The 23,446-nt window shown below is 27.5% G+C and overlaps 8 protein-coding genes across 13 annotated transcripts; 5 read left to right on the forward strand and 3 right to left on the reverse strand.

Annotated features, from left to right (window-relative positions):
* Nucleotides 1-3,410: 3,410 nt before the first annotated feature.
* LOC143143772 (TBC1 domain family member 14) lies at nucleotides 3,411-6,155 on the reverse strand. The gene has a single exon (XM_076305451.1). It carries the CDS (start codon nucleotides 5,379-5,381, stop codon nucleotides 3,525-3,527), a length of 1,857 nt encoding a protein of 618 aa, XP_076161566.1. The 5' UTR covers nucleotides 5,382-6,155; the 3' UTR covers nucleotides 3,411-3,524.
* A 776-nt stretch (nucleotides 6,156-6,931) lies between these two features.
* Nucleotides 6,932-9,096, forward strand: LOC143143740 (lipid droplet-regulating VLDL assembly factor AUP1-like). Its single transcript, XM_076305378.1, has 3 exons — nucleotides 6,932-7,175; nucleotides 7,755-8,662; nucleotides 8,741-9,096. Exons 1-3 carry the CDS (start codon nucleotides 7,135-7,137, stop codon nucleotides 8,974-8,976), a joined length of 1,185 nt encoding a protein of 394 aa, XP_076161493.1. The 5' UTR covers nucleotides 6,932-7,134; the 3' UTR covers nucleotides 8,977-9,096.
* Nucleotides 9,097-9,711: 615 nt separating this feature from the next.
* On the reverse strand, nucleotides 9,712-12,142 carry Ssadh (succinic semialdehyde dehydrogenase). 2 transcript variants are annotated; one of them, XM_076325639.1, is made up of 2 exons: nucleotides 11,972-12,142; nucleotides 9,712-11,585 (listed from the first exon to the last, which is right to left on the reverse strand). In XM_076325639.1, exon 2 carries the CDS (start codon nucleotides 11,560-11,562, stop codon nucleotides 10,036-10,038), a length of 1,527 nt encoding a protein of 508 aa, XP_076181754.1. In that variant the 5' UTR covers nucleotides 11,563-11,585; nucleotides 11,972-12,142; the 3' UTR covers nucleotides 9,712-10,035. The 2 variants fall into 2 exon arrangements, with proteins under 2 accessions (XP_076181754.1, XP_076181747.1); XM_076325632.1 differs by lacking the exon at nucleotides 11,972-12,142 and adding an exon at nucleotides 11,821-11,965 and having other exon boundaries at nucleotides 9,714-11,585.
* LOC143153968 (peptidyl-prolyl cis-trans isomerase E-like) lies at nucleotides 12,018-13,681 on the forward strand. Its single transcript, XM_076325664.1, has 4 exons — nucleotides 12,018-12,177; nucleotides 12,293-12,462; nucleotides 12,680-13,039; nucleotides 13,142-13,681. The coding sequence occupies exons 1-4, from the start codon at nucleotides 12,144-12,146 to the stop codon at nucleotides 13,457-13,459; spliced, it is 882 nt and encodes a 293-aa protein (XP_076181779.1). The 5' UTR covers nucleotides 12,018-12,143; the 3' UTR covers nucleotides 13,460-13,681.
* A 149-nt stretch (nucleotides 13,682-13,830) lies between these two features.
* On the forward strand, nucleotides 13,831-15,562 carry LOC143153974 (dehydrogenase/reductase SDR family member 4). 2 transcript variants are annotated; one of them, XM_076325677.1, is made up of 6 exons: nucleotides 13,831-13,984; nucleotides 14,194-14,371; nucleotides 14,525-14,702; nucleotides 14,791-15,015; nucleotides 15,111-15,245; nucleotides 15,331-15,562. In XM_076325677.1, the coding sequence occupies exons 2-6, from the start codon at nucleotides 14,259-14,261 to the stop codon at nucleotides 15,496-15,498; spliced, it is 819 nt and encodes a 272-aa protein (XP_076181792.1). In that variant the 5' UTR covers nucleotides 13,831-13,984; nucleotides 14,194-14,258; the 3' UTR covers nucleotides 15,499-15,562. The 2 variants fall into 2 exon arrangements, with proteins under 2 accessions (XP_076181792.1, XP_076181801.1); XM_076325686.1 differs by lacking the exon at nucleotides 13,831-13,984 and adding an exon at nucleotides 14,060-14,082.
* A 365-nt stretch (nucleotides 15,563-15,927) lies between these two features.
* Nucleotides 15,928-16,737, forward strand: LOC143153986 (bublin coiled-coil protein-like). The gene is made up of 3 exons (XM_076325697.1): nucleotides 15,928-16,067; nucleotides 16,272-16,455; nucleotides 16,556-16,737. The coding sequence occupies exons 1-2, from the start codon at nucleotides 15,950-15,952 to the stop codon at nucleotides 16,436-16,438; spliced, it is 285 nt and encodes a 94-aa protein (XP_076181812.1). The 5' UTR covers nucleotides 15,928-15,949; the 3' UTR covers nucleotides 16,439-16,455; nucleotides 16,556-16,737.
* A 152-nt stretch (nucleotides 16,738-16,889) lies between these two features.
* LOC143147739 (putative pyrimidine-specific ribonucleoside hydrolase RihB) lies at nucleotides 16,890-18,542 on the reverse strand. Its single transcript, XM_076313304.1, is given in 8 exon segments — nucleotides 16,890-16,993; nucleotides 16,996-17,093; nucleotides 17,095-17,173; nucleotides 17,236-17,376; nucleotides 17,455-17,722; nucleotides 18,014-18,095; nucleotides 18,314-18,376; nucleotides 18,520-18,542. Coding segments are annotated over 8 exon segments (858 nt in total).
* Nucleotides 18,374-23,109, forward strand: Kap3 (kinesin associated protein 3). 4 transcript variants are annotated; one of them, XM_076325587.1, is made up of 17 exons: nucleotides 18,374-18,657; nucleotides 18,756-18,971; nucleotides 19,114-19,231; nucleotides 19,341-19,509; nucleotides 19,587-19,793; nucleotides 19,864-20,000; nucleotides 20,065-20,389; nucleotides 20,471-20,649; nucleotides 20,755-21,024; nucleotides 21,093-21,311; nucleotides 21,390-21,555; nucleotides 21,633-21,758; nucleotides 21,821-21,925; nucleotides 22,049-22,131; nucleotides 22,210-22,396; nucleotides 22,479-22,569; nucleotides 22,642-23,109. In XM_076325587.1, the coding sequence occupies exons 2-17, from the start codon at nucleotides 18,946-18,948 to the stop codon at nucleotides 22,778-22,780; spliced, it is 2,547 nt and encodes an 848-aa protein (XP_076181702.1). In that variant the 5' UTR covers nucleotides 18,374-18,657; nucleotides 18,756-18,945; the 3' UTR covers nucleotides 22,781-23,109. The 4 variants fall into 4 exon arrangements, with proteins under 4 accessions (XP_076181702.1, XP_076181711.1, XP_076181720.1 ...); XM_076325596.1 differs by having other exon boundaries at nucleotides 21,821-21,919; nucleotides 22,046-22,131; XM_076325605.1 differs by having other exon boundaries at nucleotides 21,821-21,919.
* Nucleotides 23,110-23,446: the final 337 nt, after the last annotated feature.

A 23,446-nucleotide genomic window follows, 5' to 3' on the forward strand; every position in this document is an offset into this window, starting at 1 on the left:
ATGCCAATTATTCCTATAATTACAATCAGATTGTAGCAAGTGTACTAAATTAGTAAGGCGAAAAACTGACGAGATTCTAAGAAAAATACAATTTGACACTTACATAGAACTATCATAGTAACCGAAGGAACACACCGTACCACAAGATGTACATACACGGAGAGATATTCAACAATCCTTTTGTCCTTTATCGATACAACCATTTATAGGTTGGCACATTGTCGTTAAATTTTTATAGAAGTAGAAATTACGCACGCCCATATCAAGTATGTATTTATTTTACGGCAGAGGCAATTATTGAAATATTACGAATATGTTCATAATATAAGAATAGAATGAATATATTCCTATTATCAATGTTTAAAGACATCATTACGGAGATATAATTACAAAAATCTTTTACATTCAATTATTAATACAATTATGGTACGAGATTTCGAATAATTTTATCATATTGATGATTTTGATTAAATAGAACAAATTCAATTAACATCAGATGTTTAGATAATAACCCAAGAAAATAAATTTAAATCTTCGGAAGAAGAAAAACGAATTACAATTAAAAATTCTTCGTGTCTGAAATTTGAAATTTGTAAATTTCCTATCTATTTTTATTATACTTAAGCTATATAATATGAACAATTTATGACAATTGAAAAATCAACATTATTTCTTTAATCAATACGTCCCATTGATAATCATCCGCGTGTCGCATATAAATGCGTATGCATGGTTCTATATACATACAAAAATTAATATTTTATTGTTTGCCAATATATACTCATATTTACAATTGCATCAATTAATACAGATACCTATTAGAGGTCATTATGTAGTCGATTAATTAATTAGTCCGAATAGTGGATGGAATGAGAGTATTGTCAATTAAAAATTAGGATATCACGGATTACTACGAGGTTCCGGGTTCGTATTTATTTTTCCACTATTCTTTTTAAAATTAAATATTTGAATAATGTATATTGTAAATGTACTTTTAATACACATCGATCATAAAATATAATGTTTGAATTTGCGCAAAGTTACATTTAAACATATACGCTTATGACTTTTTCCCTTATGACTTTCACTTCTTTTCCAAAACAAGCAAAAACACAAACCTACACAGATCATGTAATCCTTACAATATTTCATATACTTATTAACTTGTTTATACTTCACAAGATATTTATTTGCATGTACTTGTATATTTTTAGATAATCATTTTGTATAGCTTATAAGATCTGAATCAACAAGCCATGCTATAAGAAAAGTTATTGCAATGTGCTTGTATCCTGAAATTCCTATACACTCAAATTTAGAAATTCGTTTAGTACTAGCATTGCAAATATTGTACTTACGATATATTCATTAATATACTATTTTAATATCCTGAATGATTCAAAAATGAAATTTATTAAAAATAAAAATTATATGTTTCATGATATTCACTAAACAAAACACTATGCAACAAGCACATACAATAAGCTTACAATAGCTAGATTGTAAGAAAATATGTTTTTGAAATCTATTTATAGTAAAGCTCAATAATCGGAAAGATTAATTATTCTTAAATATGGAATATATTCTATCTTTATTATAAAGGCCACTGAAACGATAGGATCTTAAGTTTTTGCACACATATAACTGAATGTTTGTAAATCAGAATTGTAATAAATACAATGCAGTATAATATCATATGCCAAGTAATGCGCGACAAAATTTAGGAATACTTGGATTATTTGGATCATTATTAACATTGCAAAATGTTATTTACTCTATTTTCTCTGATTATAATAAAATATAATATTAATATGTATGTTAACTTTTTTGTTAACGATTAAAAATCAATTAATTAGAAAGACACAAACAGTAGAGAATACTCTTATGGATGAAATGTCTATTATTAAATATTATTTAAATTCTCAATTAAAGTTTTAAAGTATTGCATATAGGCAGATCAAGTTTTGATATAATTTTATACAATTTGTATATAATATTTTAAATGATTCCTTAATCTATTATATAAGTTGTATCGTTCAATGTCAATTTTGATCCTTACTTGTTCTTAATTTATCTTATTATTAATACGAAAGTATTGTAGAGTTGAATGATTTTCACATCGTCGTATTATAGAGGTTTTATGTTCGATACAATTAAATCTTCAAAAGTATATTTAATAATGTTATACATAAAATAATGTATGTTAATCATTGATCTCTTTACAAGTTATACTTGCACCAGCCAGTTTTTAAATTAGAGATCAAATGAAATTCACCATTATCCATTTGAGAAACATACATTGTGACACATAATTTTATTATCTGCATTATATTCATTAATGTGTTGTGTTTCATTTTCTTTAAACAGTATTTTCCCACTTATTTTTAGTAGTACATTATGTATATTACATTTGACCTGGACATGACCAATACAATACATCTGAGCATATGCATGAGTATTTTTTAAAATATTCCATATTTCAGCAAAAATCTAACGTTTATTGAAAAAGTCTATTAAAGATATTTTAAAGTATATTAAAGTTACAGTGCAATAATGTACACTATAACATACTTTTATGTGTATACCACTATTTATCAAATATATGCAGTAAACAACATACAAACATTTTAATTTAACTTCAGAAAGAAAGTATATTCTTTTACAGAGTAAACACAGACAAGTATATAATTAAAATTATAAAGAGAAAAATAGTATGTGTATAAATTTTATGTTCTTTGATAATATAAAAAGCATTAAAAAGCCTTGTGTTTTCATTTTTGTCCACAATTTTCTGCAAATAAATATAATGATCTCTATTAAATTTAGTAATACAGATCATATTTTTTGTATGATATAATTCCAAAGTAAACGCATCCTTTTATGAACAAATAATAAATAATTAACAAAATCTTTGCGATACATAGGGATCTTAAATTATATTAAAATTTTTTGCTTTCTTTTTTTGAATATCATAAATGGTACTTCAAAAATTATGCATTCCAATACTTTTAGTTGAAGATTGTATGGATATGGGATGCAATAGCAGTTATTCAGTAGTAGAATATCTTTGTATGTTTTGTTTACTACACAATTAACTTATCGAAACATACTTGTTATAATTTTGTGGGAAGCTCTTGCCTTTATATATCTTAAATGTATTAAACAGATATCACATCTCTCAGCATTGTAATTTCAGATATGATACAATCTAACAGAGGTTACAAATTTTGAAAATTGAATTAACTAAGACATTAATCATTGATAATATTAATCGCTAATAAATTTTCATTCGGAAAGACTTTTAGTACTCGTTTACAATAATTAGAAGAACATAATGAGTTGTATTTTAAAATTATGTAAAACTCGTGCAATATTTCACTTTTTAGAACCTATACAAATGATATTTAAACTTCGGCATAGAAAATATCTTTTATTGATCACAGTAACAAAAATAGTATTTGAGATTCATTCTTTTAAATCTGACTATCTCTCTACATTCTCCATCGTAATTTACAAAATTACAATTAAGAAAATTGAACTAACATTTGCTGGAACGTTGTTGTTCCGACAGTAGTAGACATTTGACTAATACTGTTGAATAAAGCTTCTGCCTGCAAGTTTTCTGGCAACCTAGTAAGAAATTGTGCTCCATGTACAAAATCCATTTTTAACAGTTCTTCTTGGTATAAATTTAACACACCAAGAGCTGCTCTAAAAAGGAACTCGTCTCCATCTCTGAGGAAAACATCCCAGATTCTACATGCAACATCCAGAGGCATTGCTCTGGTGTATATAGTATACAACCAATCTAACAAATATAAATCTGGACTAAGACCTGCTACTGTAAAGTGAAAAAAGACTTTTGGCAGCTTATGTGCAAGCGCATTAGAATATACTCTGTAGTAACTATCCATTTGTTTCTGATCTAATGTAAAAGCAGCCCTATGGCAAGGATGATTTAATAAATTAGCAAAACAAATAAAGGCATCTGGAGGTTCCATGTTTAATGATAATATAGCACCCACAAAAGTCATACCTTGTACGTAACCTACATCAGGCCTATAAACTGCATAGGCTGCCAAAATACCTTGAAGGCTATTAGATAATGGTCCACCTTCTTGAAAGACACATAAGGTAGGAAAGGTACGAGATACATCTAATTTGATTGCTGCTAATGTGTCGCTTATAGGACTTGATAATGCTTTGTCCAAACATATATTGTAAAGATGCGTCGTTATGTTCAAATTATTTGGAATTGCTAACTTCCACACTCTGCCACGAACACTGGGTGGAAGACCACGCCACCACAGTTCACGTACTTTTTTCGTATTTTTAATGCTTTCAAATTTAGGAAGAATATGTTCATTCCAAGTATGAGAATCTTCTGCTAGTCTTTCTTCTTCTTTGAGTTGCAGTTCTCTTTGCTGTTTACGTTCTTTCTCTTCTCGTAATTCTCGCTTTCTTGCTGCTTCTAAAATGGCATTATATTGTTTGCGATGACGTTCCTCCTCAATTGCATCTTTTGCTGGTAGATTTGGTGGTCTTGGTTGCTGAATAAGAGCTAAACTCCCTCCTACCTTATCTAGATTTCTTGATGGACTGCTTCTAGGTGTAGATTGTTGAGAATCTTTGTTCCTCCACAAAAAGACATTTTTTGAAAAAATGGTATTTAGTCCCCAACGTTTAGACTTTTCAACTTTTTCTGCAACTTGTTCGTCAGAACTCAAAAAACTTCCAGAAGGAGAGATTTCACTAAGGGAAGACACAGTACTGCTACATGAATGGGGTAAACTGTTTCTAGGACTACTGCTTGCACTACCACTTTCCAATCTGGTATATTTGTCATCTTCAACTTTAGAAATTTCATTTGTAGATTCTTTATGATTGCAAGGAGAATTTAAAAATTGAGATTTACAATCAAGTTGCGTATCATTAGACACGTTTATTTCCTCCAAAGAATATAGTTGCTTTGTAGTAGGATTATAAGCTATAGACATACTCTCCAATGCATGATTCAAACTAGTTCCAGCAACTCCTACAGAAACTACATTACCAGCATCGTACCATTTATTTTCTCGAATATGGACGCACAATGCTTTAGTTTTTACAGCAGGCAAAGAAGCCACATCACATGCCAAAGCCTCATTAATATTCACACTATTACAGGATATTGAATCTCCATTCAGTGACACCAATTGTTGTTTTCCAATTTTTGGAACAATATTATTTGCAATGTAGCAGTTAGAATCTCGTCCAGATACTTTCAGTACTTGATAGTTATTAGTCATATTTCCATAACGAGATACGATGCATGGAGACACATTCTGTGATGAAACAGAATGCTTATTTCCGTTTAAATGTTGAGACACAGGACTCTTCATGATTAGTGCCCTTCTCCTAACCTTATTAACACATCAAATATTCCTTTAGTGAAGACAAACCAATCGTGGTTCACTTGATCATATATAATATTTATAGATTTGTATTCATGCATATTTTTTCGTCATTTTCTGATGATACCATATATGTATATCATCCTCATTTTTAATTGTATCAACGATATGAGGCAACAACCGCAAATAAAATTTGCGAAGTTTTAGCATAGTTATCACAATACAAGTATCTTCAATTGTAAAATAATTTTGGACATTTATCTCGTGTATTGTTTTTTTTATCATAAATGATAAACAAAAATAAATTCTACAATTACATTCTTTAATCAAATTGACTATTTAGCCGTAACGAAGAAGTATATATGCAGTTTTTGTGTTCGTAAATTTTTTTCGTTGCATTCGTTGCGCAAAGAAGTTTTAAAGCACCAGTTTTGCTTTAGATAAAAAAAAAAAAAAAAACAGCAACAAACATTGATACAAAGCGATACAGTTCTATCGATAAATGTTTAACATAATGATATTGTGCGATACTGCGAGAGAAACCTGACACTGTATCGAAACTGACAGATGTGTATATATGTACAGTGACATGTCGAACAATGTTTTACACTTCTCTATTTACAAACGTAATGAAAACGTCCAATAAACTCTCAGCTCATATTCTAGTTAGAACAAAAATATTCTAACTACTGGTTGTCTGATAAACTGTGTAGAGTAGAAAATTTTTCTCATGCGCGGTCACAAATTTTTACCACTGCGACAGTAACGAAATCACGTGACCACTTTACTATTCCTTATTAACTTAATAACTTTGATCTTGTAATATTTATAGACAAAATAATTCGATATACATTTATATATCATACTACTATTGAGGATGTCACAATCTTTATACCTATTTAAGATGTAATTGTGTTATAAAATTTATATAAAACTCTACATTATATGTACGTAGAGATAAACAGATGTAATTTTAAAATACAATAAATATAAGCATTTATCACACAATAATACAAATGTAAATGATGTAAAAGATAATAATAAAAGAGTATATATTATTTTTATAGAAAATACAATTTTTATTAAATTTGTAAGATAATTTTTAGTAATTAGAAACTTATCTCCCAATCATGATTGGACATTTGTTACCTTTAAACAATTGGTTATTATATAAATTTATACTACGTCAACGATTACGTATGAACAAAACCTTGTGATAATTAGAGTCGAAACAAATAAAATATATATACCCCGAATAGATACAGACACGTATAATGAAATCTATACAAATTATTTATATATATAATATTAATATCGTTAGTTACTTTTGAAAATTTCAAGTTTTATAATAATTTTCTAATCGAAGCTATGCCATCGATATTTTATCTATTTGTTGAATGTTTTCATATTTCAACCTTTTGACTGCCTATGCGACGAGTCTTCTCATAAACTCCTGCTTAAAGACACAGTAAACCAATGCGATTCTTTCGTAGTCAGGTGGTTTTGTTTATACGTTAACTTTATAGTAAAAATCCCTAGGTCACTTATGTCAAAACAGCTGATTGCAGAAATTGATGAAAACGAAAATTCGTATTAATTGAAAAGCTACTGAAAAGCAGGTTAAAAAGGATTAAATATCAGTTGTGTCATTGTCTAATTTCAATAAACAGTTGTGACTATTTCAGTGAAATATAATTGTTAAGTGTGAATTCTTCTACATAACAGATGTTTGTTGTAAGAAATGTCACAAATTGATATTCAGAAATTATTTGACACAAGCAGGTAAAGTAACCATCTGTAAACAATAAATATGAATAATGTTGCATTAATAATGATATTATATCATCATTTTTTAATAATAAATGATACTATCGATATATAGCAATGAATGTAATCAACTTTATGGAATAATGGATTTTGTATTATTAACATATGGATACTATGTGAACGTACAAAACATTATTTAAAAAAGAATACCTGTAAATTAAGAAATTTATAACATATTTAATTAATATTGGTATACGATATTGACATGTTGATTCATACAATGTATATGGAATCTATTATCTATAATAACCTATATTGCACAAGTCAAGTTAAAAATATATTTTTTACTATATACGTCATCTGTTTCACAATAGTACAAATATAAGGAAAAATGTTGTACTTATAGGTAACAGCATTAATAATTAACACATTAGAGATTTCATAATTATTGGATAGAACAAGTTTTATATTTTTTAATATATTCTTATATTGTAAATGAAATTAGATAATATTGATTTAAATATTATTAATTATTATCTAAGCTGGTATTTAGATAAATATTGTAATGATATGTAAATTTAATACATTATCTAGGTTTCCCAATGGTTGGTGCCTTTTACCTATATTTCTATACACCCCAGTGGGTCTTTTACTTGTATTGCTACGATTTTTAACCGTTTTACAATTGTGGATCCTTGCATCACTATTACCTGATTGCAATACTCTTCGAATATTCTTGAGTCATGGATTTAGTTTTGCTTTTGGTATTATGGTAAAAATTTCTGAAGGCGAAGTTAAAGACAAACAAACAAGAATTATAATTGCTAATAACGTCTCAGTCTTGGATCACTTTGCATTATGTAAAGCTACACAAGCACTAACTCCTAGTGTATGGGAATTACCTAATGTCCTTGGTAATGCGCTAGGTCTACAAATGATGGATATGAGTAGTAAGGAAGCTCTAATTATCAATATTAAACAGTTCCTTTCTACTTCAAAATGTAATATTGTACTACAACCTGAATTTGGTACAACTAATAGTCGTGTAGCCTTATTAAAATTCAATTCCTGGCCATTTATCATCGAAACATCTGTTCAGCCAGTTGCAATTAAAACATGGAGACCAGAATTCACGCCTATTCGTGTTACCTCATTGACATCCACATGGTGGGCAGATGTCTTTTGGTTTATGTTTGTTCCTTATACTATCTTCACATTTAAGTACCTGAAAGTCCAGAAAAATGCAGATTGTGAAGTACTGGTACGTGAAGTAGAAAAAGATATAGCAACTACTCTTGGACTTAAAACAAGTAGTCATACTGTAACAGATAAAGCAGAATTTGAGAAACGTTGCATTATGGAAAAAACACAGAACAGAAGACTTAATAGAAGAAGTTCACTAAATTCACAAGTCATACATAATATCGAAATACAAAGAATGGTACGTCAAGTCGGTGAAGTGCTTCCACTGGTCCCTCATAACGTGATTCTCAGAGATCTTTGTATGTAAACAAACAATTATTAATCTACAGATTATAATTTTTATTCTTTAATAGTGAAGTTGTTAATAATTGTTTCAGTGAAAACACGTAATGTTGATATTACAATTGCCAATATTCTGGATGGCATAGTTACTTATACACCAGAATCAACTCAAACAACTGTCACACCATCAGCTTCATGTAACCAATTGCAAACAAGCACAGTTAAAGGTAATAGTAACTTAGGATCATCTTCCTTCCAGGAAAGGAAGACTAAAATGATAAAAGAAGCTAGGGAAAGGTATATTAAAAAACATGGACTTAAAAATTGCTGACATTCTTACTGCAGTTTTATTGTGATTATTGTATCTTCATTGAAAACAAATATGTAATGGTTTGCTGTATGTGTACTTACTATTACATAATATGAATATAATTTTATTTCTAAAATACAATTGTATATTCTACAATTACCTATTCCTCTATATATGCTGCATAGTATTATTATAAACAGCATAGTTTGGAAGACTGTGTTTTCAATCATTTATAATGTTTCTGTTATTACTAACCATTGCGTACATAACATAAACTTTATTTATATGTCAGTACACAGGAAGGTAAATACACTGATCTATATTAATTTATGAAATTTTCAGTACTCTTGTTAAATTACCATGGATGACATATATATAATGAACTAACATAAATAACATATGAAAATGCATTACAGTTACATTCTGTTATTTATGCTGCACTATATTATTCATAGTATTCTTATAATTTATGAACTACTATAAAAAATTGGAAGACATTTGGTTTCATACACAATAGATTGTGCAAAAATAATATATTAATATCATTTAATTATTCTAAATTATTATGTACAATAATGTATTATAAAAATATTTCTAACAAAAACGTATATTATTCAATACTTCAAATAAATACATTGATTGTGGCCAGTTAAATAATTATGCATTCAATAATTTTCAATGAAAATATATAAACGTTTGCGACATTTTCTAAATTATCTTCAAATATTAACATAAATTTGATAGATTTATAATAAGATGATACAATATTTTAAAATAGTAATAAAAACATATATTAATAATATAATGAAAAGTAAAATCAGGTTTTTCGATCAAGTATGTTTTTATTATTACATTAATATCTGAAGAAGATTTAGAGAATGTGGAAAATGTTTATATATTTTCATTGAAAAGTCAATCTATAAGTGATTGTTTGTCTGATCAAAATCACTATGTTTATTTAAAAATATTTCAAATTTGTTCTTATCCTATTAATTATTGTTCTAAAAAAATATATTATAAGATAACAAGAACTAAACTAAAATATAGTTAAAGTTCAACTCTTCTATTTTGTAAAATTTATCAATTATGTTTAATATTTCCAATACATACGTATTTCAAGTCAAGAAAATCGTCAACACCATGTCTAGATCCTTCTCTTCCTACACCTGATTCTTTTACTCCTCCAAAAGCAGCCTCTGCAGTAGAGATCAATCCTTCATTCACACCAACCATCCCAATTTCTAATTTTTTTGCTACTCGAAATATTTGTGATACATCCGATGAATAAAAATACCCAGCTAAACCCGCAGGAGTATTATTAGCTTTTTGTATAACTTCATCTTCACTATCAAATTTATTAATGACAGCTACTGGACCAAAAATTTCTTTGTTATATATTTCCATTTCTTTAGATACATTTGTTATAAGTGTAGGGGCATAAAATAATGGTCCTACTTCAGGTAATGGTGTAGCACCACAGTGTACCTTTGCCCCTTTCTTCACTGCATCGGTAACTAGTCCATGCACAATACTTAACTGATTTTCTTTAGTAAGAGGTCCGTGTGTAATTTCTTTCTTACTACCATCGCCCATTTTAATATCAGTTTTAATCCTTGCCAAAAACATTTCAACAAACTCATCAAATATACTAGCTTGTACAAAGAATCTATTTGCAGAAACACATGTTTGACCAGTATTACGGAATTTACTTGCCATTGCACCTGATATAGCTAAATCTAAATTTGCAGAATCAAAGACAATAAATGGTGCATTACCTCCTAATTCAAGACTAAGTCGTTTCATTGTTGAAGCACACTGTTGGTACAAAATTTTTCCTACAAGTGTTGAACCAGTAAATGATAGAACTCGTACTTTAGGATTTTCACATAATTCTTTACCCACGATAGGAGAATTTTTTTGACTTGTTGTAAGTACATTAAAGATTCCATGAGGAAAACCTGCTTGCTCTGCAAGATCAGCTAATGCTAAAGCAGTGAGAGGCGTGTCTTCGGATGGTTTTACAACACATGTGCACCCAACAGAAAGAGCAGCACCTGCCTTACGAGTAATCATAGCATGTGGAAAATTCCATGGTGTAATTAAAGCAGCTACTCCCACTGGTTGTTTCATCAAAAACATGTATCTGTTAGTATCTCCTCCTTGCAACACTTCTCCATCAACACGCCTAGCTTCTTCTGAAAACCACTCAATAAATGAATTTCCATATTTAATTTCTGCTCTAGATTCAATAAGAGATTTTCCATTTTCTTTAGTCAAAATCTGTGCCAAGTCTTCTGCATGTTTCACCATTAAATCATACCAGTTTCTAAGTAAAGTGCTTCGTTCTTTTGCACTTGTTGTTCGATAAGAGTCAAAAGCTTTAGATGCTGCGTTAATTGCTAATTGTGTATCTTTAACATCCATATCAGGAATATTATTAATAATAGATTTATCAAATGGATTGTGAACGGAAAATGTTTCCTTTTTATTTGCTTCTATCCATTTCCCATCTATATATGCCAAATCTTTTAAAAGATGCATTGATCGACTTAATGTTGGATAATGGTACGAAATACCTTTTTGTAATGTGTACACACTATGAATCATTGTGACAACCAATAAACAACAATCTGTAACACAAAATTTGGTAGCAAATTATAAAAAATACAAGAAATAAAAAGCAACATTTATAAATAACTTGTTAGCAATATAATAAACAATATTGATGAAATATAGAATAATTGAAAACTGATTCAATTTTACAAAATAAATTGACCTTAAATAAAATTGTACAAAACATTACACTTGACTAATATATAATTTACGTATACATGACCAATGATGTACTGTCAATATGACACTTGCCTCTGAATCAGGAAATATCGAAAAGGGAGACTTATATTTTCAACCGAATGCTACGTTCGTTTATAAATCCTTATTTTAAAGCGATGTTATCAATTCATGTTATCAATTTATGTTATCAATTTCATCAACAAATTGACCTTATGTAACTTACTCCTGCTTTACTCAGATTAAGGGACTCATGTATTCGATGAATTCATTGTACCACAGTAGTGTGTGTTCCCGGCGCGCCGGCGTCTTACGGTCAATAAAATTGTTATCGGACTTATTGTTTATTACAATATCATATTCAAAGAAACAAGAAATATACAAATATTTTGTGCACCATGAGTACAAATACGAAAAGAACTATCTATGTAGGTATGTAGCAATTTGTTGTCATCTATTTATTAACTTAACCTACATTAATCTATGTACTAATGTTTATCCTAATGCATTTAAAATATTTCAAATTTATTTCTGCTTTGATATTTAGGAGGTCTAGCAGAAGAAGTTGATGAAAAAATATTACATGCAGCATTTATACCTTTCGGCGAAATTGTTGATGTACAAATACCATTAGATTATGAGTCAGAAAAACATAGAGGATTTGCTTTCATTGAATTTGAAAGCGCAGAAGATGCAGCAGCAGCAATTGATAATATGGTACATGTATAAAATAACATGTGTGTCTGAGAATTATTTAATAACATAGTTCCATAATAAAAAATTATTAAAATGTTTGATTCAATACAAAAATCATTAATACATATTGTACTTCAAAATGAATTAAGAATCGATCCTACTTATCTAATCAATGATCATTTAAAATACTAAAATCGTTTAATCCATACGTTTGTCAAACTTTATCTTTGATAAACAGAATGATTCTGAGCTATTTGGAAGAACAATAAGGGTAAACATTGCAAAACCACAAAAGATAAAAGAAGGTTCGTCAAAACCTGTCTGGGCTGATGATGCATGGCTGCAAGAACATGCAGGTGAAACACTTAAAAGTGATGACAATACAAAGTCAAACGATGCAGTACAATCTAAGAAAGGAAAACAAAATCCTCAAGTCTATTTTGATATCAGTTGTGGAAAACAAGAATTAGGTAGAATTATTATGATGTTGAGAGCTGATATTGTGCCAAAAACAGCTGAAAATTTCCGTGCTCTTTGTACCCATGAAAAAGGATACGGCTATCAAGGAAGCATCTTTCACAAAATTGTTCCAGATTTTGTATCCTTTATTTATCTTGTATATATAACTCGGAACTTGTGTACATTGTTTTGTATATTAAATGAAATCCCATAAAGATAAATATTCCTTATATAAACCTAGGTATGTCAAGGAGGAGACTTCACAAATCATAATGGAACAGGAGGAAAATCAATTTATGGAAATAAATTTGATGATGAGAATTTTGAATTAAAACATACAGGACCTGGTACCTTATCAATGGTAAATTCTGGACCAAATACAAATGGATCGCAATTCTCTATATGTACAACACGCGCAGATTGGTTAAATGGAAAGAATGTAGTATTTGGGCATGTTCTTAGTGGCCTAGATGTTATAAAAAAAATGGAAAGATATGGAAGAATAACAGGCATTCCTATGTATAAAGTTGTTATTACAGCTTGTGGAGAATTAACTTAACCACTTTCAAAAATAGTTTGTAATATTATATACTAATATACTATAACAATAGTGTACATTTTGTATAAAAGGTAAAAACTCGTTATAAAAATTTTAATTTAGAAAAATTAGCATAAAGTGTCGTGTCCCAAATATTTATTAAAAATTCAACTTTAAATTAAATGACTTTTTTTTTAATAATAGTGCTATATATTAATCAAAGTTAGCATTTTCCAGAAAAATATTACAAATATTATGTTTATATAAACAAAAAACTGTTCAAGTAACCATAGAAAATAATTATATAGATTGACAACACCTACATATCCTAAAACCTCAACGAACATATTTCATACGTCATTTGTTGGTTTAAGATTCACGAATTTGACACATGTGTTACTAAATTTATTATTTTGTCATTTATAACACTATATTAATAAAAATATTTTGCGATACATAATTTCAATAACCTGGAATTCTCTTACCAATCGCAATATTAATTTCAAGACAATTTTATTTAAAAAATTTTTCTCTGCACGAAGAACGGTAATATATTTTTAAATTATAGTAACTACACATAAAGAGTATTTTTTATTATAATGCATTATACATGTGCCATAAATTGCTAACATATTATTTGTAATGTAAGTAGAATTTATATGAAGATATAAAAATCTGCGCTGTCATCGTTATAATGTGATTTTGCTTAAAATATTATTTACGATAACGATATGACGTATGTATATTTTTTTAAGAAAGTCTAAAGGAGTGAGAAAGGAGTGATCCATTCATATTGAAGATTTCATTTCATATTATTATAATGCTGCATATTCCAGTAAAGCAAAGTTTACGAAAACTCAGCATTGATGCATTAACAATAAAATGCTGTAGATTAGAAGGAAAAGTAGCAATTGTAACAGCATCGACAGACGGGTAACGTAATATATTGAATGCAATGTAAAAATAATTTTTTTTTTTATATATCGTGTAACTTAACCTTTTGTATTAGAACATTAATTTGTCAATGTAATTTATAAAATCACAACTAAAGAATTACAATGTTTAATTAAATATGTATATATGTAGGATTGGTTTTGCAATTGCAAAACGTTTAGCTCAAGAAGGAGCCAAAGTAATGATTAGCAGTCGCAAAGAATCAAATGTAAAGAAAGCTACAGGACAACTCAAATCCGAAGGATTGCATGTTTCTGGTCTTATATGTCATGTTAGTAAAAAAGAAGATAGAACAAATCTTTTTAATAAAGTAAGTTACAATTTCAAACAATTATATTTTAAATTATAAATTTTATTTTTGTATAAATTTATTTTTGTTAAAATTAATAATGTTATAGACAAAAGAGGAGTTTGGTGGCTTAGATATTCTTGTGTCAAATGCAGCTGCAAATCTTACTGCAGCTACACTTTTTGATACCTCAGAAGAAGTTTGGGACAAAATCTTTGATGTCAATGTTAAAAGTAGTTTCCTTCTAATGCAAGAATCTTTACCACTTTTGAGACAGAGTAAATCACCTTCAATCATTCTTACATCTTCAATAGCAGCATATCATCCAATTAATGTAAATACTTTTTTAAGTTCTATGTTCACAATGAATTTGAGTAACTTTATAAATAATTTATATATGTATAAAAATTGATGTATTTTATATATTAGTTATTAGGTGCATATGCTGTTAGCAAAACAGCGTTATTAGGTCTTAATCAAATGGCAGCTGCTATTCTTGCATCAGAAGGAATTCGTGTTAATACTATAGCACCTGGTGTTATAAAAACTAAGTTTTCACGAATAGTATGTATTCACATATATTTTTATCAATTATATTATTGTATCATAAGAAATATGTAAATACAGTATATATGTTTATATTTCATAGCTTCTTGAAGGTGATGTAGGAGAAAAAGTTTTATCTACAATACCAATGCAAAAATTTGGTAAGCCAAGTGATATGGGAGGAGTTGCTGCATTTTTAGCAAGTGACGATGCTGCTTATATTACTGGTGAAACTATTGTTGCTTCGGGTGGAATACAGTCCAGACTTTAAAAATTGTACAATATTTTTTTAATGTATAAACAATTTGTAATAAAAAATGCTCAATTTTTATGTATATATTTGTAAATTCTATCAAATTTTACAATCATACATTCCCTTTGCTTTTAAAAAGTATGTATATCAATTTCAGATTCAGAACGTTAACATAGTGTAACTATCTAGTAACTGCTTAGATGAAATTACTAATTTAAGATTGATAATATTACTTTTCATGTAACATTATATAATGATGTCGAACGATATACTAAATTAGAATAAATATAATTAAATATTTGACATAATTTAATAGTGAATGTAGAAATTAATTTCATATTTTATAACTATGTAAAAATTGTAAAGCAAAATAAAGTTACTAAGTTATAACTCTTGCATGTTACTATGCGTGCGACCTGAAGACACACCTTTATTCATTACTCGTCACATGCAATACCAATGCTAGTTAATGCAAATGGCAGATAAAAATATGGTTCAAAACGCAGTGCAACCGAAAGAAAATCATCATAACAATGATGAAAATGAATGGGAAACCGAACAGAACATAGAAAATTGTAACGATACCGGTAAATATATATATATATATATATATATATATTTGTATATTATACACGTATATATTTTTTTAAAACTACATAATAGCGTAATGTATTATTTCGTTTAATATTTCAAATAAGTTAGATATATTAATTTCATTTACCAGAAAATGAAATATTTAAATATTTTGTTTTATAATATAAAATGTTTTTATGATTATGTTGACATTATAGAATTTGAGGCAATAAACGCTCAATTAGATCAACTCAATTCTGTTTTGGATAACCTTGAACATAAAAATGATGTTATACATGCAGAATTAATTGAACTATTGCAATCAAATCGAGAAACAAGAAAGCAATTTCAAGAATCTCAGGATTCATTAAAGCCTGATCTATAATGTATTATTTTAAAATGGTATGTAACCCATTATTCTTAATATATTGGACAATGTTAATATGATGTTTAGAGTTTCAGGTAGATTATTTATGGTCATCTAATATTGGTATTGTTCCAGATAGTGTAATGTAAATATATTTGATAACAAAGTAGGTAACAATATGATACTACGTTTGTACTCTTTCATAGTACAATGTAATATATTACTTTAATATTTAAAGATTAAACATTCCTATTAAAGATTATACAATGGTATGACAAATTATTCGTACAATTACATAGTATTATAGTGCAAGTATAAAAATATGTATATAAATATTGATATTATTTGTGTACATGTATGTATGTAGTCTTTTGTTTTATTAATTTTATTATTCTTTACTATATGTTTATTACATACAGTCTATATGTTTATCACATATTACTATATGTCAATTGTTAACAAAAAATATTCAAACATCTTTAAAAAGTTTTAAATCAAAATATTGAATTAAAAATATGTTACATTTGTTTGACAATAAATGATGAAGTTTCACTTGACCTCTCGTTCTGTTAATTCGATATTAACATAATATAGTACTATATCTTGAGTAATTCCTGGTTTTAATAAAATTTCAGCTAAAATTGTGACACTATATAGTTGGAAAAGTGTTTCTCTTTTTATTACATCCATTTTCAATATCATTTATAAGTTGAATAAAAGGTTTATTTATTTGACCTAATACATTACCATTCCTATAACATATTAAATTAATTTGTAAATATTTGTTGTGTCTTATTATTTTATTTTTATTATAGATACATTTAAAGTACAAGATTTTAAACATGTTTTCTATAGTAATAACCATAAGGGTTTTTTGTTACTAAATAGAAGTACATGTACACTTTCTGGATCCATATAAAAATTGAATTCTGTTTGTGGTGTTGTATTACCCTGTGCTAATATAATTTCTTGATGATTTATTTTGAAAGTAATCTATGTTCGTTTAAATATATGAAAAATTGGATCAAAATTACTTATTGTATTTTCTCCCATAACAGAAAATTCTTTTACAATGTTAACAAATTAAGGATATATTTTTATAGCTAATGATACATTTATCAAAGAACCTAGACATATAATAATAATTTGTAAGCTACTTGTACTCAATGTTTTGAGTATAAAATAAAAGTACATTTTAAAAAACTGGTATCTAGAAAATAATTTACACCTTAAAAACTTAACAAATTTAATGCATATTTCATCAAAGTAAGACACAGTATTTAAAAAACTTAGACTGACTATCTGTTAAACAAACTTATAGTGTTTTAATTATATTTTCAATTACATTGTCTATTGTTGTATTTCCATGTTACTTTAAATTTCTTTTCACTTATGAGCAATAATAAATATTATTACCTATGTCAACATTATAGTTAATAATAAAACTTTCCTGTTATTTTAACTTGAAAGTATTTTAGTTTTTTTTTTATATCATAATAATTTTCATTTTAAAATCTATAACCTCTTTTATGAATTATAATGAAGATATGTATTAAAATAAGGTGTAAATATCTAATATTTAAGTACAATTACTTTTTTTATAATACATAGGAATAAATAAATTTGATTCGTGTAACGATTCAATAATCTCACAAGCTGAAGATGCGTCAACATTCTATTGAGTAAATACTTACCATTCATTTTATTCACTAAATGGAAAAGACAAAAAATAATAAGAAATTATTATTATTGCTCGCGTTTCATTTCATAAAAAATGGTCTGATTTATCATGTGTAGTTTTACACATTTTTAAAGATTACAAATATAATTTATATTAAGCGTGTTAAATGTAATATGAGTTAAATAACATCTATCCTATATAATGGTGCATACGTTGAGCATTGCCGAATTGTGGAAAATGTATTTTCGTCCTTTCCACCGAGTACTAAACTAGTACTGGCAGGTGATTATAATTTGACAAATACCTTATGATTCAATGACTCTAATGGTAGCTTAATCTATTCATGTCTATCACACTGCTCAGTGCGCAGCAAGCATCATTCATGAATATTTTTATTTTCTTAATTTATATCAGATACGTTCGATAGTAAGCTCTCAGCATGTATGTTGAACGTGTAAAATCTAATATTTCGATGAACAATAGATCTTTTTGAACTTCCGTTCATTTTGTAACTAAAATCAATTATTGACTAGCTTTTATATACTACAACAATAAGGTATTTAACGATGATAATGCAATAGCAAATGGCTTTGCTTAGTTTAATTTGTGTTATGTATGAATCGTGTACTTATAAAAATTCACTACTCTTTGTAGCCGTCTGGTGGTGAGTTTTAGAAGCATTACTATAGCATAATAATTGACAATAACAGGCCAGGAATCTTATATAAATTGTAATCGATGATTCTGTATTCAGTTTTCTTTCCATCGAAAGAAATCAATTACTAAAAAAAAATTGATAAGACAAGTGTATTTTTATGCTTTAAATTATAAATAAAGTATTAAGATGGATGAAGCAAAGTTTTTGAAACGGTAAGAAATTTGCTGAATAATTGTAATATTAATCATGTACTATACAATTGTTATATGGATTTTACACAAATTCGGAACTATTTTATATTATGTTAAACAGTGTGTTATGAATAATTATAGCGAATGTATTTTCAATGTTTAGGAAAGTAAGGTCTGGTACATTGGATGTACATCCAACAGAGAAAGCCTTGGTAGTGAATTATGATGTTGAAGCATTAATCTTAGGTGAATTGGGAGATCCTATGTTGGGAGATCGTAAAGTAAGATTTTTTAATTGTTCATTGAAATTGTTATGACAATATATTTATAGTTTATGTTGCAATGTTGGATTAGAGAAGTTTTATCATTCTAAGACAAATATGTTTATAGGAATGTCAAAAAATAATTCGATTAAAAAGCTTAAATGCAGATACCAATGTATCGCTTCTAGCTAAAGAAGTAATAGAAAAATGTTCATTAATACACGAATCAAAACTTCGAGAAGTAGAACAACTGATTTATTATCTCCAAAATAGACGAGCAAATGATGGTTATATAAGTATGTCCAAATGCATATGTATGAAATTGTTGTAGTATTTTATTTATTTGTTTATTAATTAATACTTTTTAATATAGGTGGTGACAATAATTCTCAACCTTCCAGACCAGCATCATCAAATTCATTATCTGGAGATAGTGGGGAAATAGAACGTGCTGTTATTAGTAATGTTGATAGTTACATTGAATTGCTATATGAAGAAATACCAGGGAAAATCAAAGGTTCATCATTGATTTTACAGTTAGCAAGAGTACCCGATAATCTTCACGAATTAACAAAAAATGGTACTGAATATTTTTGAACAATTAATTCCTTATTGATTTCAAGCTGCATAATTAATATCTATTTCTTTAGAATCTCTGTTAAGTGCTTTAGCTAGAGTTCTGAGAGAGGATTGGAGGCGTAGCATAGAACTCTCTACAAACATTGTCTACATCTTCTTTTGTTTTTCAACATATAGTCAATTTCACAGTATTGTTCTTGAATACAGAGTAAGTAAGAGTAAGAAGAATTTAACAATATAAATATATTTTCTAATTAATTTTTTACATCTAGATTGGATCTTTATGTATGGATATAATAGATTTTGAATTACGACGGTATGATCAATGGAAAGAAGATATGGAAAAATGTAGACGTCATTTTGAAAATACTACAGGTTTAACATTTTTTTCAAGTGGAAATGATAATTGTGATAAGAAGATGAAAATTATTGATGATATTTGGAATACCGATGGTCCTTTAGATTATGAAATTAAAAAGCGATCTAATGAAATTTCTGCTCTAACAGAAAATGATATAAAAAAATTAAAAGAAGAACTTGAGAAAAGTCGCAAAAAATTTAAAAGTTTAATAAAAAAACAAGAACAATTATTACGAGGTTGGCAATTTTGTATTTCTATCTTACTAATACTTATTATAATAATATACTTCAAAAATTACATACAAATTTTTATTACAGTGGCTTTTTATTTGTTATTAAATATTGCTGAAAATATGGAAGTTGAGAGAAAGATGCGCAAAAAAAATGTAATTGGTATGCTGATCAAAACATTGGATAGGACAAATACCGACTTATTAATACTTGTCATTGCATTTCTTAAAAAATTATCTATATTTCGCGAGAATAAAGACCTTATGGTAAAATTTGATAGTGAAATCTTTAAACACTCTCTCTAATGATAATATAAATGTATATATATTTATTTATTTATTTATTTAAATATTTATTTATTACTTTTTCAGGCTGAGGGAAATATTATTGAAAAAATACCAAGACTTCTACAAGGTAGTAATGCAGATCTGGTACTCAGTACTTTAAAATTATTGTTCAATCTTTCTTTTGATGCAAAGCTCAGAGCAAAAATGATAAGAGTTGGTTTATTACCAAAGTTAATTAAATTGCTTGGTCAAAGTGATATTAAGAATAAAACAATAATTTTGGGATTATTATATCATACTAGTATGGATGATAAAGTAAAGTCTATGTTCACAAATACTGAATGTGTTCAAATGGTAAATGCACAAAACTTTTGCACACTTATTTTATAAATAGTATCATGTAACATGTAAACATTTTTAAGGTAACAAATATGATTTTGAATACTGAAGATGATCAACCAAAATTGGAATTAATAGCACTTGGTATAAATCTAGCCATTAATAGTAAAAATGCTCAACTTATGGTTGAAAATAATCGTTTACAAGGTCTCATAAAAAGAGCATTTAGAAATCAGGATCCTCTTATAATGAAAATGATCAGAAATATATCTCAACATGATTCAACTAAGGAGAGCTTTGTTGTAAGCAATTATTTTATTATTTAAAACGTGTAGTTGTTTTAAATGAAAATGTTCAATATCATTTCTAATAATTATTAGGAATTTGTGGGTGATTTTGCTATGGCCTTAAATCAATCAGACTCTCAAGATTTTGTATTGGAAGTTATAGGTGTATTGGGCAATTTAGAATTACCTGACTTGGATTATTCTCAAATACTTCATCGATGTGATTTGACACCATGGATACGTAATAATCTTATTCCAGGTACAATGTTTATCCAAAATTTAAGTACCTTATTTCAGAATTCTAATTGATTTTCAATTACTTTCTTTTTTAAATAGGTAAATCGTCAGATGATCTAGTGCTTGAAATTGTTATATTTTTGGGTACAGCAGCTTATGATGAAGATTGTGCACGTTTATTATGCAAGGCTGACATATTGCTTTCACTTATTGAACTTCTTAAAGGTTTGTACAACATTAAAATTGTGAAATAAATATTAATTTTTTAATAAAAATAATTTTAATAGCAAAACAAGAGGACGATGAAATGGTTTTACAAATTGTTTACGTCTTCTATCAAATATCTAAACATGATTCAACAAGAGATTATTTAATACGCGAGACTGGTAATGGTAATAATCAAACTATTTGCTTTGTTTTTATAAACTATTACAATATAAAATTGGTATTCTGCACAGAAGATAGGTAATTTTTTTATGTTTTACATTCTAAAATATTTATATTATTTATAGAAGCACCTGGATATTTAATAGATCTGATGCATGATAAAAATCCAGCAATTAGAAAAGTATGCGATGCATGTTTGGATGTTATTGCTGTAAGTATATTAAACAATTTTATTAAGTAATGATCTTTAAATATGGCAGATAAAATTTGATTAATTCTGAGATTGTAGACATGTGATAAAAATTGGGCAGCTCGCATAAAAGTGGAAAAGTTCAGGTCACATAATCAGCAATGGTTAGAAATGGTTGAATCTATAACAAGTGATACTACTAATCATTTATTATCAGAAGAAGATGATAGTCTTTCACCATTTATGAATGGTGATCTTTTAAAACATACAATGTTATTCCCTTCTGGTAAATATTTGTTACTACACTATTTACCATCATGTATTTTACGTGATTGTCTTTGGTTATATCAATACTAAATTTGTAATAGGTAATGTAGCATCATTTACAACAGACGACAGGTTTTCTGTTATGAAAAATTCTTCAGAATCGTCTGAAAATCAAAGTCGTCCAGTTAGCAGGTAACTTTTTTATATAATTCTAAACATTTACATATTTTAAATTTATTCTAATATTTTGCATTTTTATGACAGGTACAAAGATTTTGATGAAATAGGTGAACTTATGGCACGTTCTAAATCTCGTATGTCTGTTGGTTCTGGTATTGAAGATCTCTATTATAATTCCAAAGTTAAATTTGCTGAATCAGAGAGTTCACATGTATTAATATGAAAGGTAATCTATATCAGAGTGGTTTGTAAACTAGTTGTAATAAGAAGTTTATTCTGATTCAAAACTATATAATCCTAGATAAAAGTATTTACAAGTATAAATAATGATACATGTAATAGTTGTTTCATTTGCTCTATATTTAATTGTAATTTTAAAAATGAACTAAATATATACATTTTAAATTTCATTGTGCAAAGAATTTATAAAAGTATAAAAATACATTATTATAACTGCTTGATTATGTCTTTTTACTTTATGTAAATTTTAGATTGTGTACATTTTGCAATGTTAAACCAACAAAGTTGACATTTGTAGCAACCCTTACATGGATCACTTTGTATTCATTTACTTACAAATGAATTTTATAAAACTTGAAAAACTGTATACACGATAAGTCACTTTGATCTCATAGTAGTATCAAATCAAAAGATTTAACATCTGCAGTTTTATATAAATCACTTCTTATTTATTTATTTATTTATTTGCAAATTAAGTTAGAAAGCTTTAAAAATTGTTTATGTGATAAGTTACTTTGATCTCGTAATGTAGTTTATATTACACTTTACTTTTTACAAGTTAATTTAAGTTACATGTAAACGCTCAATCTAAATGCTATCTAGTCTTATAACTTTACAAAGTAGTCAATACAACTAATAATGTGATGAT

The sequence above is a fragment of the Ptiloglossa arizonensis genome, chromosome 1, assembly GCF_051014685.1.
Source record: "Ptiloglossa arizonensis isolate GNS036 chromosome 1, iyPtiAriz1_principal, whole genome shotgun sequence".
Taxonomy (NCBI): Eukaryota; Metazoa; Arthropoda; class Insecta; order Hymenoptera; family Colletidae; genus Ptiloglossa; species Ptiloglossa arizonensis.